The 13,953-nt window shown below is 43.3% G+C and overlaps 1 protein-coding gene across 3 annotated transcripts in view; it reads right to left on the bottom strand.

Moving 5' to 3' along the window:
* The window catches only part of NSD1 (nuclear receptor binding SET domain protein 1), a 1,028,734-nt gene that overhangs the window by 716,936 nt on the left and 297,845 nt on the right, over positions 1-13,953 (bottom strand). For all 3 annotated transcript variants that reach the window (XM_086931779.1, XM_086931778.1, XM_086931780.1), the window contains exon 8: positions 7,367-7,476. In XM_086931779.1, coding sequence (XP_086787905.1) covers positions 7,367-7,476 — 110 coding nt within the window. The remainder of the gene's footprint in view (positions 1-7,366; positions 7,477-13,953) is intronic.

Here is a 13,953-nt window from a genome sequence, read left to right as displayed (position 1 = left end):
CCAATCCCGTAGAAAATAGGTAAGCCGACCCCCTACAGGACCCGCATGATCCGGAATGGCGGATCTAGGGCTGCTTTTCTGTGGCTGGGGGGTTGAGAGAGGTGGAGGAGGAGGAGGCTTGACGTCCTTGAGGACGAGCTCTTTGCTTACCCCTGTATGTCTTATACAGCGGATTTTGCTGTTGCTGCTGCTGCTGCTGCTGCTGTTGACCTTGATGGTACGGAAGAAAAGAAGAAGGTCCAAAACCTCTATACCTTTTGGTAGATGAACCTCTAGTCTGCAGCCCCAAAGATTTGGCAGTAGCCCTACTGTCCATAAATATTTCCAAAGCTGCATCAGCTTTTTTACCAAAAAGACCAACACCATCAAAGGTCAGATCCAATAACGCAGCCTGATCGTCCGCCGAAAAGTCCAATGACTTCAGCCAGGCAGCCCTTCTAGAGGCAACAGCAGTTCCCATGATGCGAGCAACTGAATCAGCGGTGTCTAGCCCACTCTGGATCACTTGACGTGCAGCCGCCTGTGCATCAGCCAATACCTCATCAAAATCCTTCCTGTTGTCATCAGGAATTTTAAGAGTCAACAGTCGCAATGAATCCATCAGGGCATGTATGTTATTACCCATAAGGCAAGTGGCATTAGTCGATTTTAAAGCCATACTTGCTGAAGAGAAAGACTTCTTCGCAGTCTGATCCGGTTTCTTAAATTCCTTGTCCCCAGGCACTTCAGGGAATGCACCCACAGTCTTTTTTGAACAGGCTGCCTGAATAACCAGGCTTTCAGGCAAAGAATGCGAGGATAAAAACTCAGGATCTTCAGGTGCAACTCTATACCTCCTTGCAACATTTTTAGCCACTGCAGGAGCTGTAAGAGGCTTGCTCCAAACCTCCAAAATAGGTTCAGTTAATGCTTCATTAAAGGGAAGCAACGGTTCAATAACAGAACTTGGGGTATGGAGAACCTCAGTCAAGACATTGGATTTATATTCCACTGTAGGCAAGGTTAAATTTAAAAGTTCTGCTGCCTTCCTCATTACCATGTGGTATGGCTTAACATCCTTTTAAGGGGCATCAGATCCAGATGGCAGCTCCCATTCAGGAAAAAGTTCCAAACCACTAGCTTCTCCTAGATCTTCAAAACAGTCCTCCTGAAGCTCACCTTCTTCCATCTCAGCCTCAGCTTCTCTATATCTTTGCTCCTCTATGAGGCGCTGAGCATCCCTTCTTGATCTTTCTTTCAACAGCCGCGCTGTTGGATCCGTGAACGACTCTGAATGAGCCGGTATCGACGTAGAGATCGAATCCGTAGGCCCAGGGCGCTGTTCTCGAGGTCGACTCGGAGCCGAGTAATGCCAAGGCGGCGTCGGAGCTGGCATAAACGGCATAAAGGGAGCTGAAGCATAGGAGTGGGGAACTTCTAAATTATATGCCAGAGGACCCATAGGACCCGAAGGTGCACCAGAGGGGTACCATGCTCTGGAATAGACACCATACATAGCGTTTAAAAACGCAGAAGGGTCTTGACCTGGAGCTGGGAAAGGTGGGTAAGAACCCACAGACTGACCCTTCGGATGTTCCGGATTCGCCTACTCTTCCACAGGTGGTTGTGTCATACTGCCCTCATTCAAAGGGACTTCTTCATCCTCTGGAGACGGAGACGGCGCCTGAGACGGATTCAAAACCGGAGCCGGCGATTGAACCTGCGACTCCAAAGGCGAAGCCTCACCTTCTGGATCCAAGATCTCTGGCGATGGAGACACTACATCCTTCCCATGCCTCCTCTTAGGCGACTTGGGTCTCGAGTCCGAATCCTTACCGGAGAGATGCCAAGACTCATGCCTTCGCTTCTTATGCTTCTTTTTTGACTTCGAAGCATGACCGGTTGACGACTTCGAAAGCGACGCCGAGCGGGATCTTGACCTCGACCTAGACTTCGACCTCGCACTTCTCGAACAGGATCTCAAAGTTTTTTTTTCTTTACTTCCTCTTAACTTCGCCATCAAAAGCTTAGTCTCCCTCCCTCAAAGTGCCTTCGGATTCATCTTCTTACACGAAGAACAGCTATCGACATCATGGTCCGAACTCAGGCACCAGATACAGTCCTCGTGCGGGTCTGTGATCGATATCATTTTGCCGCACTGTTTACATGGCTTGAATCCGGTCTTCTTAGTCGACATCTTCAGAGAGACAAAGAAGCAAGAAAACAGAGAAAACAGTAACAAAGTTACCAACAGCTACAGAGATTCCCCGAAACCGTTAGCGTCGACGACGCCGAAAAAAGGGAACTGATGTCATCACGCCAGCGTGGGCCTATTATGGTGTCGGTGACGTCAGCGGAGTGGCGCGCGATGCCGTGCCTCTGTGACGTTGTCCATGTTGGCGCGAAGCTACAATAAGAATTTCCGAATGTTGCTGCCGCAAGGGGATATTCACAAGGTGAGGAATCCACTGGCAGATGTATCTATCAGAAGCACCTGCCGGGGCCGGAGCCGCCGGCCCGCTAGGACTCCCAAACGGATCCGAAGGCGCCTCAACATGGTCCGGAGGGAAGTGAGTCCTCATGGCCACGAGGAAGTCACGCATCTCCTCCGGCATCGCATGCAGCCCAATTACTGGAGGGTGTGGAGCTGGACGAGGCGCTTGCGGCTCCGGTGGAGCCGCGTGGGCGGTGTCGCCCGAACCCCAAGCTGCGTCGCGTAAGCGTCGGGGGAAGTCGGAAGAGCGATGACGCCTCTTCGACTTTTTTCCAAGGACTCAACTTACCCGAGGACTTGTAGCCTGACGATTGGTGGTGACTTGCCGAGCGGCGATGACTGCGGAGCCGACTGCCAGAGCTCGAGCCGCTTACGGGACCGCTCCCGTCTAGCCTTCGAGGTCAAGGCCCGGCAGTCGGGGCACGACTTGTCATCATGGTCGGCCCGAGACAGTAAAGGCACCGACGGTGGGGGTCGGTCACCGACATCAAGCGGTGACCGTCCTCGCAAGGTTTTAATCCAGGCATCCCTATCGGCACCGCTAGTCGAAGGTCGACTCGAGAAGTGATCAAAATAGATCAAAAAAGTTAGTCAAAAAATGATTACGAGTACTGCTCTTCCCGGATCTGCGCTTGGTGGCGAAGAAAAAAGAAGAACTGGTGTTCGCGCGCGAGGGCAGCGTCTAAGTACTCCGACGACGTCATCCCGGCGATCACGACGCCGACGACAGACGCGGAGCCACCGACGACGCCTAGCGACGCTCAGGGGTACTGCTGACGAAAACTTTCCGGATCCAGTCTGACGCCTGGGGATATTCTAAGGTAAGGAATCTAACACTAACGTGTTTCTTTCAGACATAGTCGATTTACTAACATGTATTCATGACGAATGGCATTCCCACTCTTGTTTCAAATAACCTAATTACTGTTGGTGATGTCTACTCTTCTGACCAGTCGCCCCTATTGGGTGTACATGTTCTGATTTGAATATATTTTTGGGATACCCAGATGTAGTATCACTTTGTATTGCCACCATTGGAAATACCTTTCGTCCAACCAGGACTATGTCCTAACGCCTGGTTTAGTTGTCCTTTCCCCCTCTTATTTCTCCTTTCTTCTACAGGTCTACTGATCGCCCTAGTACACGTCAACTAGGCCTTCCTACCTCCCTGGCAATTCATGTCACTATACTGAATACCAAGTGGTAGTGCACTTCTTCACACGTTACTGGTCCAGACGAAGAGCCAATTGACCCGTTAGGGGCAGACCAGGCACGAAACCTGTTGACCATTCACACATAATTTGATAAACATTTTCCACACAGGAGCGCACACACAGTTTTTAATTAGGCGGGAGCTACCAAATTTATTAACCCAATAGGACTGCTCCTAACCTATTTGAACTATCTCACCCCCTTGTGCACTACCTAGCCCTCACACCCGCACACACCCTACAGCTTCTTCAAAAGATCCCCGCCAAAGAGCCCCGGTTTCAGGAGCCCTTCAGGCATTGCAGCACCAGCCTGACAAGGGGCAACAGCCCAATGATGAAGCATGACACCTCTCGGGGTGTGTGAGGGCATCACGAAGAAAGACCTTCTTCCCGGCGTGTACTTACAGGAACTGCACACCCCTTTCAAGTTCTTAACCTTACCCCGGAGCCTGTGTGCAGGACCTCCTAACCAGGATCTCTGTCCCTCCCTTTTGATTTATCCTCACCTCTGGAGGTCAGATATCTGTCTCGGGTGACAGGCTGGGAGGGTGGGTTTGTGAATATGAGATGTTTGATACCAAACAGCACTATTTTCAATGAAGCCATCATACAGCTGGGGAACTCTCTTTCACCAGTGTCCAGGACATGTTCTAAAATGGCTACCCTGTTTATTTGCACTGGCAATAATGGAGCTGACCAGCACAGGGGCATATCTGCTCATGCAGGTATGCCCCGACATTTTATATCAAGCACCCTGACTTACCATTTACTAGGGACTTATAACAAGTGCTAGAGTTATTACCAATTGGGGGAACAACTGTACAATTTTTTTGAAGAGATATGGCACTGGGGACCTTGTTAGCAGGAACCCAGTGCACTTTCACTCAAATCACATCATGTACCAGGCAAAAAGTGGGGGTGACCATGTCAAAAAGGAGTACTTTCCCTACACTCCCATTAAGTACTATCTCCCGACTGCTTTGAAGGGATTCTAAACTCTTTGAGAAATGTGTCAACATTTCTCTTTTTCTCGAGGACAGCTGCCCTTTCAGCTTAGAGTTGCCTCTTCTTTTGCTCGACTTCGACCACTCATTCAGCATAGAACGCGGTCAGCAGGCTTTTCTTTGGTCTTTCTTGACTTCCCAATCACCATTCGACGTTGAGGCGTGTCCTTTGTTGGAATAAGTGAGGCTGTCTCAACTTTCCTTCAGTCAAAGTGTTTTTCAGCACCAAGGCAGTCTTGTGAGACTTCTAGTCATAACGCTTTGGCTCAGGTGGGTGGATTTCTAATGCTCTTACACTCTTTTTTTCTGGAGTTGTTCTGGTTTGCCCTTGATGGCCTCCCCTTCAGCATCAGATTCCTCATCCTGTGCCAATTCGGTCTTCAAGTTATGATACTTTTAGAAGCCAGGATGATTTTCGATTAACTATTACTGTGCTCCTCTGAAAAAGACATTTCTCCACAACTATTGTAGTTCTTGAAACTCCACAGACACAGCCAACTAATTATGTTACATACAGATGTATAACTATGTAAAATACCAATTAAGCAAGTAAATATTGCCCATAAAATCCGAACTAGATTTCTTAACGAGGATTTATTTCTTTAGGGTTCTGTCTATATGTTGAATTTCCAGCATTAATTGCCCTGTGCATCTAAACATTACTGATCATTAAGCTTGTCCTGGGACCACAATTTCTATGTGAGTACCCATTACTGTGTTGCGCCACTGGGATGGGATACTTCAGGGTTCATTTCTCTGTTTCACTTCTGTAATTCCTAGTTTTATTCTTAGAGAGATTCCGGTCTCATTTTCCTGAACTATGTGACTTTCTAGCATCGTACCTTATAGGTCCCAGCCAAATATCAACTTGTTTGCCTCATAGTAAGCATAATTGCACTTTTTTTATAAAGCATGGCAAATAATATGTTATGCAATAGATTTCAGCCGGTGCAGTATGGTGAAGGTTTTTTAATTCATTGCCTTGGTTGCAGCTTTGCAAACTAAGAGGTCCTTTTCCATTCTTTTTTAAAAATGTCACTCTGTTAATTATTGCATGCTGAGCACAATTATCTATCATGTTAAGCTTATAGACATTATAACTCAATACTAATGGACTACAAATATGGTGACTGTTTGCTATCCTCCAGTTCTCTCGGGCAATCTCTGCTCGTTTCACTGTAGGTGAACATTTTAATGGTTAAAGTTGATGAGATTCTTCTATGATAGCAATGTTCCCTTTATAAATATCTATAGGGTGTCCTTCATCTTCATTTAAAGAGACAGTCCTCAAGATGGTCTCCCAGTTGGGAAACAACCAAGACTGAAACGTCGACGGATAACCCACCTTTCATTTAGAAATTGCTAGCACCTACTAACTGACTTGTATTTTCTAAACACATGCTCAAGCTGTATGCAAGAATGTGGGTATAAATACATTGAAATATGGGTTTTAGCTCTGGAAACCCATTGTAACAAATATTGTAAATGTACGATGAGATTTATATTCTGAACCCCTGTGATTATTTGTTTAATTAACTGGTTTCTTTAATACAAATTTAAAAATACACATCCTTGCACTTTAGATTGATTTCTTTCTTTTCAAATCACTCTACAAAAGTTAAACACCCTTCAATTGATCTGAGAGGTCATTCCTCGACATCACTATTGAATAATAGGTCTATCTGAAATATTGTTTTAAGTGAATCCCTTGTTGGTATCTTTACCTCCCCGATGATAATTATCAAGTCCAAAAAGGAATATCAGGAAGGTTTTTTCTGTTTAACATGCTTCTAGAAACCTGGCAGCGACATGAGACACTGGGAGGCATAAAGGAGCATACTTGAGAGAATATCAAGGGATATGGCCAGTCACTAAAAGGAAGCAGTTACAGATTGTTGGCAATCATGGTGCAGCTCTTGAAACAAACCGAGATATAGCACCAGAACAGGAAATCAAGTACTGGGAAATCTGAGCATGGTTGACTCACAGCATCTGTACCATGCTTATGGCTCTAGAACGAGCACACACAAGCGGAAGCTTCCACTGAGATCCCAACTTGATATATATTTTTTTTTAGACAATGAGTGCACTCTGCTTTCCTGGCTGTATTAACCGTCCCACTAAAGGCATTTTCTAGGTCATATTTTTCAATTCTAGAAATGTCAATGCTGAAACTAATACATTCGTGAAAAACGATTACTGTCTATCTTTAGTTAGAGTATTTTTCCTCCCAGCAATGGTGAGCTTCACTCAGAGTAGTTTTGACTTTTTTATGGAGAGGAGTATACTTAAGTTCCCAATACTCCTTTCAGGATCTGAAAAAGGAACTTATGTTCCCCTTGTCAGGCATAACATTTCAAGTAAACATTTTGCTGCTCCTAGAGTGTTTAGTAGGGCAAACAGACATTTGCAAGAAGTGATTCAGTATGCACCACATACAAAAAATCTAGAGGTTTTCTTGGACACCACTGAAAATATGCTATAGAAATAATAGAATAATCATGACAGACTAAGTTCAATCGATTGGTGTTCAGAAAATTCTGATCTAAATCTCTCAAAATCTAAATATTTAGCATACTCTTGGTACCAAAAGTCTGGCCAAAACTACTAAAGCCCCTGCAAATACACATAATTTAATATGTAATGGGTTAATTGTACCAAATTCTTGTCAAACATACCTTTTTGACAGGTGACAGCTCCTCGTCCAAGGGTATAAATGTGGTGCCCAGGTCAATAGATTCTAGCAGCTTTTTTGTTGGTTTCCTTTGTCTTTTACTGTCACAAACTCCTGTGAAATGGCAAACATTTCCAGGCATTAAAAATCAACTCACAAAACATCCTATGAAAGAAAACTGCCTGTAGCATAGTTTCTCCAGCATATATCCTTTGCACAACAGTGACCTATGATTATTTGCTACTTTTAAGGAATAGGTTACTTAACTCAATGACTGCTTGATTTGTTGTAGTGTGCATACTTCCAACATCTTATGTTGGGCTTGGAAAATAAGATGGTTTAGCTAAAAAATTACGGAACTACAAGCTCACTGTACCTACAACAATACTAGCGCTAACCTCGTATTAAGAGCAGCCATCTTGTTAACATCCTTTTTAAACTAAAGGAGGCTAAAAAGCATGAGGCCATGCTACCACTTTTGGCTCCATTTAGGGCAGGCACAGGATAGCATAGCTTGCGGTTACGAAAAAAGAGACAGCAGACTCACATGCTAATCTACCAGAGATTACCAAAGAGGAGATATTTGTTAGCAGTAAGTAATGTTTTTTTTCTACTGCAAGGGCTATAAACTCACCTGCATCCACATAGTGCAACACTGTGATCATTAATAGGAACAAGGGTACTGACAGATATGCTGAGAGGCAAAGCGGTCAGCCCCAATGGCCTCCGGACTAGCTCTACAAAGCATTCTCGTCCCTTCTGTCCCCTCATGTACTGAATCTGCTTGGAGAGTTGGAGACAAAAGTGGTGCTCCCATCAAGAAAACCTCAATTGCCACACTTCACAAGTTGGACAAACCGCCCAATTAATGTTCATCCTTCAGGTCTATTTTGTGGCTTATTGTTGAGGTAAAGATGTTGGCAAAAATATGGACTTTTATCCTAAACAGGGTGATAGGAACCCCCGTATACACAAAGACCAAATGGCTTCATGCCAGGTAGATGCACAAGCCACTCCCTGCGACAAGCCATATGGCCCTGTCCAAGGCCTATGAGTTACAGGGCTTTGCAGTGCTAATTTCAATTGACTATGAAAACATGCTCTTCCTATTCAGATCCTGGAAAGAATGAAGGTTCATGCTTTCTTACTGCCAATACAGCTCTATATAAAAAACAGAAAGTGAAGGCCAGGGTAAATAGTGTGCTATTCACATCTCCCATAAGACAGGGCAACAGAGAGGGATTCCCCTTATCCCCTCTTCTATTTAACTTGACTGTGGAGCCTCTAGCGTAGTGGATCCGTCGAGATGTTCAACTGACAGGATGCTGCTGGCCCAACGGACAAGAAGATAAGACTGCACTATATGTAGAAGACTTGCTTATCTTCCCCCAATAGCCCAAACTTCTGTCCATGCATTAGAAGTTGTGAGTATATGGGGATGCTTCTGGGTTAAAGTAAAATTGGCCGAAGTTAACATAAATACCCTTAATGGGCCATTCCCAGAAACAGATCTTCCTCTCTCACCTTCGCGTGGCCACTACGTTCACAAATACTTAGGCTATCTATAATGCAAGACCAGTGAGAAGCTTGGGATCAAAATAGTGCCTCCCTAAATCAGCATACTTGTAACGACGTGAAGGTGTGGGCCCAGCTGCCACGCTCTATAATGAGGAGAGCAGTACTCTACAAAATGGTTGCCCTACTTTCATATTTGTACTTGCGTTCGCTTTTCTTTTTTACTGAAATGTAATCCATGCTTACAAGATATTTGTTGGCTGGGTAGATTACCCGGGTTTCGTACAAGAAATACACCGAACCTATTTAACCCCTTCCATGCTCATGACGAGCTCAGCTCGTCATGAGGTAGCCTGGAGCTGTGCTCATGACGAGCTGAGCTCGTCATGACACCAGCAAAATGGCAATTCCCAGCACAGGAGGGGAATTGCCTTAGCAGCCATAGTGTTATGAAGGAGGACTGGGATCAGTGATCCCAGATCATATTACTGGGCAGCCCAACTAATAACAATTTAGCATTGGCTGTTTGGGGCCAGCCATGATGCTGCATTTAGGTTAGAACTGGACACTTCGACACAACGAAGGTACTTCAGACCTATTTTATGGGCAGGCCCCCCTCGTGCAGTACAAGTCACTAAAATCTACCTTATGTGCTGGAGGGAAGCCTTGAAAAATATTAATTAGCTAAATAAACGAATCCGAACAGATTATGGACTGGCACTTGGTTGAGGCATGTTGCACAATCATTGGGGTTTGGACCCTACATTCCTATCGGCCATACAGGTCTCTGGAATGTCTGGGTTTCTGATCACATAGTCCTTTCAGCAACTAAGCGACTAGTTTCAATTAAACAAATCCCAATTTTATAAGTAGCTGCACCTTCACAATGCCCTGGCAACGCATGTTGGGTAACTGGGGGAGATCTAGTTTAATCCTCTCAAATCTAAGTTATTAGTAGAGCTCCTGGGGTGCAAAGTAGATTTCCAGGATTTACAGGTCCTTAACAATGGTCCTTAACCTTGAATATCCCAGATCGACCCAAAGAACTTGGAGCCACCTGGACAAGGGGCATGGGAGAAACAGATGAGGATTATAATGATGAATGGCAGCAGGCTAAGGTGCTGGCCTGGGTCCTGGCTATCCCCTCCATCAACAGTTTAATACAACTGAACTACTTCCATAGGCTCTACTGCAACCCTCCAGGCTGTGGAAGATGGGCAGGGTCAAAAACCCTAAAAGTACACGCTGAGGAAAGCAAAGGGATGGTTTCTATCATATGACATGGGGCTGTCATCTCATTCAGGGGTACTAGCAAAAAATATACAGTGCCTTGGCCGGAATCCCAAACATTCTGGTGATGCCTACAACGTGGCATTGCTATGAATAATGAATGGTTACACGATTCAAAAAGCAGAGGGTTTTGGCGGGCCTCAGCATCCAGGTCACCAAACTAGACATAGCTCACTGTTGGAGGTAAGACATGAACTACTATGTTTCTGCAGAGAAAATGGTGTGTAAATGACAGGGCTGTGCATCAAAACATGGCAGGATGTCGGGCCCATTGCGTGCCAACCAAAATGACATATGAGGTCTTAGCAGATTCCAGGTACACGGTTATTTCACAATATGTGTAAAAGAAATGGCTGTATTGTGGAGCACACTTTCTACAGATCTCCCTCTGTGTTGTCTGCATGGTTCTAATGGCTTTATTTGTTTATGTAAAACATGTTAAACGGAATTATTTAAAAAAACAGTGCAGATAAGAGCATCCTAAACAAGATTAATTCAATCCCATTTCTCAAAATATGTGACCAAAGATCATCCTTTCATAGGCAATTCATTCCTAACAGTTGTTTCTGGATACCTCCACGGGTTTTGCTCCACATTAACCAGTTGACCGCGGCGCAAATTCCGTCTCGGTGCTCAAGTTTTAATCAGTGGGAGGGGTCGGGCGGACCACGGCCATCCTCTGCACACGCCCACCATCACGTGGGACGGCCGGGGGCCGTCCTGAGCACGGAACGGGTTAAACCCAAACAAATTAAATAGTACATGTAAGATAATGGAGGTCTCGCAACAGCAAAACCCAACATAGATGACACAAGTATTACCAGTGAGGAGCAGACTTAGTTACAAAAGAGTGAGCAGTGATTGAAGAGACCCCACCTCTGCTATATGAGAAATTAGGTAGATCAGTGGATACAGCCAACAAAGACCATCATTACCCATGCCTCTATCCAAGATGACAAAAAATGAACACTGGGAACTGATGCCAGAAACTCATTCACCAAGGCCCTAAAAATTATTTAAAAAGGGAAGCCAAAGGATGCTCCAGTGAGAAACATCCTCTACTGGCTAAAGGGGAAAGTGAGTCACATATGCGGAAATAAGTCCTTCAGTTGTCAAATTATTCAAGAAAGTGTCCGAGTTCTTTGTCTAACTTCATATTGTTATATCATATTTATGCAGATATAATCCTGAACACTCGTGACACAAATTAACTGCCACAATTGCTGAAAAAACGTACATTCAATAACAAGCAAATTATTTTTATTTTGTGCTGAATTAACCCCGAACCCCTGATATATCTCCATATATCTCCATAAAAAAAGTGTTGTCCAGAGATTTTCACTTTTGATTCATGTTTTTGAATCATCAAACAAGTAATTTAGCCCTTGTAGACATTACTAATCCGTGCCGAATTTTTCTGGATGACATTTTTAAAAAATGGCGGATGTGTTGCAGTGATGATGTAACATTTCAGGAACCACAGGACCTATATACTGCATTTTGGTGTCAAAACATAGGTTTTGGGAGTCATGTAGTCTTATAGAGACCGAAAAAAACTCCTCAGTGCAACCTAATAGACGGAGAAGAGACATATATAGAAATTAAACGAATAATGATGGTTTTTAATCCTTTAATATATACACCAAACAATATTTTTGATCTAGATATGAAAGAAAAATAATGTTTATCTCTACTGTTCTAGACATATTTTCATAGTTCACTTTATTTTTTCAGCAATCGCTTGTGGTACATTTGCAGAATGTTGAACCTTTGAGAAGTGCATACCGATAGGCACATCTTTTTGTAACACAGGTTTTGAAAGTACTGTGGGTAGTCTTTAGAAATTTCGTAGGTTTTAGCACTCATCAATATCTTCCCAACCAAATTCACACAGCACTTTCTCTACATATACATTATCCCTAACAATTTCACATCTTCTTATCAAGTAGAAAGAACACTCTTAATGTGTCCTCTCACATAATATGATGTCAGTGGAAGGTCACTTAGTAACACTGATCTCTTGAACTCACTGTACCGAAGATCGTCAAATGTGTGAAAGCCAAAACGTGTTTTCCACACATGCATAAGTTATTTTTCTACATCTTTAAAGTCTCAATAGTCTTCTGTCTCAGCAAATCCTTTTAGAAACTTCACTATTTCAGCAGTTAAAGCTCCAAGCTTTGTTTCAATTTTGCTCATAGTTTCATCTCCCGTAAGAATATGTGCCTTGATAAGAACACTCAGCACCTCTAGGTCAAGTTTCTTGTACAGAATATGAATCAGGATTCAGTGTCTTTTCTTGCCTGTTCCATAACGTATCCATAACTCTGACAATCCCTGACTTATGAACATTGCAACACATCTAAGTAGCACAATAATAACATCTGTATTATTTGAAAGTACAATGAGTTAACTGGAACCATTTCAAACAGCCCACTCAAAATGTTGCACACCACACAGGTCAGCTTCCTCCAATTTGCTGTTAAGTTCTTGAACAATATGGTCCACACCTTTTGAATCTCTCTGCAGGCACCAACTCCACATTGACAATCATTCAATTTGCAATAGTTGGAAATTCAGTGTTCACTGAAGCATCAGCAATGTTTTGGAGAGTTAACATCTCCAAGTCGATCTAGTTCGTAGTTAATGACCAGAACTTATCAAGTTGCACAGGTGTTGAATTTTTGATGCAGGTAAGCTCAATTGTCAATTGTTCCACTTGTAAGGAAGACATGGTTCACGTTATTTGTATGTGCCCTAAATTAAAGGATATTAGGCACAATCTACTACATCTAACTTTTAAGCAGCAAGGTATTCGAACATGCAGGCAAGCAGTTAAACTGTGCTTCAACTCAGTTGACATAAAACTAAACTGTCGGGTCACAAAGTTTTTTGACCTAGTAATAAAAAGGCACAAGAGCACGTAGCGTGTGGTCCAACAAAAAAAGCTTGACCTGCTGCCTGATGGCAGTTTGAGTTACCTGTAGGCTTGCACATAACTTCTTAAATTCTAAAACTGTTTAAAATGTACTTTTAAAACGGTTTTAATTATTGTTTTAATTAATCAGGAAAAATAAAAAATTTACTTAATTACACTTGCAGTCATTCGTATGATTCGGACACATTCTTTGACAGATAGTTCAAGATAACTGTCAAAGACAATGTGCAGTTCTTGCAAGGTGCATAATGACTTTGATATCTTTAGAAAAGTATGAATGACATTTCCGAAGTTTTGCATTGATAAACTCTTGGCCATTCTCAATTGGGACATATAGTCCACAACAACAGCAGTTTGTAAAGAGGACACCTTTTTTAATTGAAATTCTTCAGGTGAAAGTTTTATTCGAGCTCTTGAACGAGTTTGTGTATCACTGGTTTGGTTGCAGCATTTCCATCAATGAATGCGTTTATTGGAAGAAGATCATGCAAGAGAATGTCCTTGATAAATTCACACCATTCATTTGCTACAACCATCTCGCTCATGTGGTTGCGAAAGTTGTTTTTTCTAACCTGTTTTGTAGTGGCCAATTGGACAAAACCCTTACCATGGCAATTAAAGCGTGGAAGTTTAGCTTTACTGATCATGTCAAACAGCTTTTTCTCTTTCAATACAAACCTCTCCTGCTTCAGTTCTGAATATAGTTCCGAACTAGTTCAAGACATCTAGTAGACGTGTCTTTATATCGTTATCCACTTATTGTTTGGTCACGAAGTTATGTAGTCGCACACTCAGTCATTTAAAAGTGGTTTACTTGCTGCTGCATGAAATGAAGAAGGCTGTCAACA

The sequence above is a fragment of the Lissotriton vulgaris genome, chromosome 7, assembly GCF_964263255.1.
Source record: "Lissotriton vulgaris chromosome 7, aLisVul1.2, whole genome shotgun sequence".
NCBI classification, from domain to species: domain Eukaryota; kingdom Metazoa; phylum Chordata; class Amphibia; order Caudata; family Salamandridae; genus Lissotriton; species Lissotriton vulgaris.
Note: the sequence above shows the minus strand (reverse complement) of the source record. Positions and strands in the feature narration are given on the sequence as shown.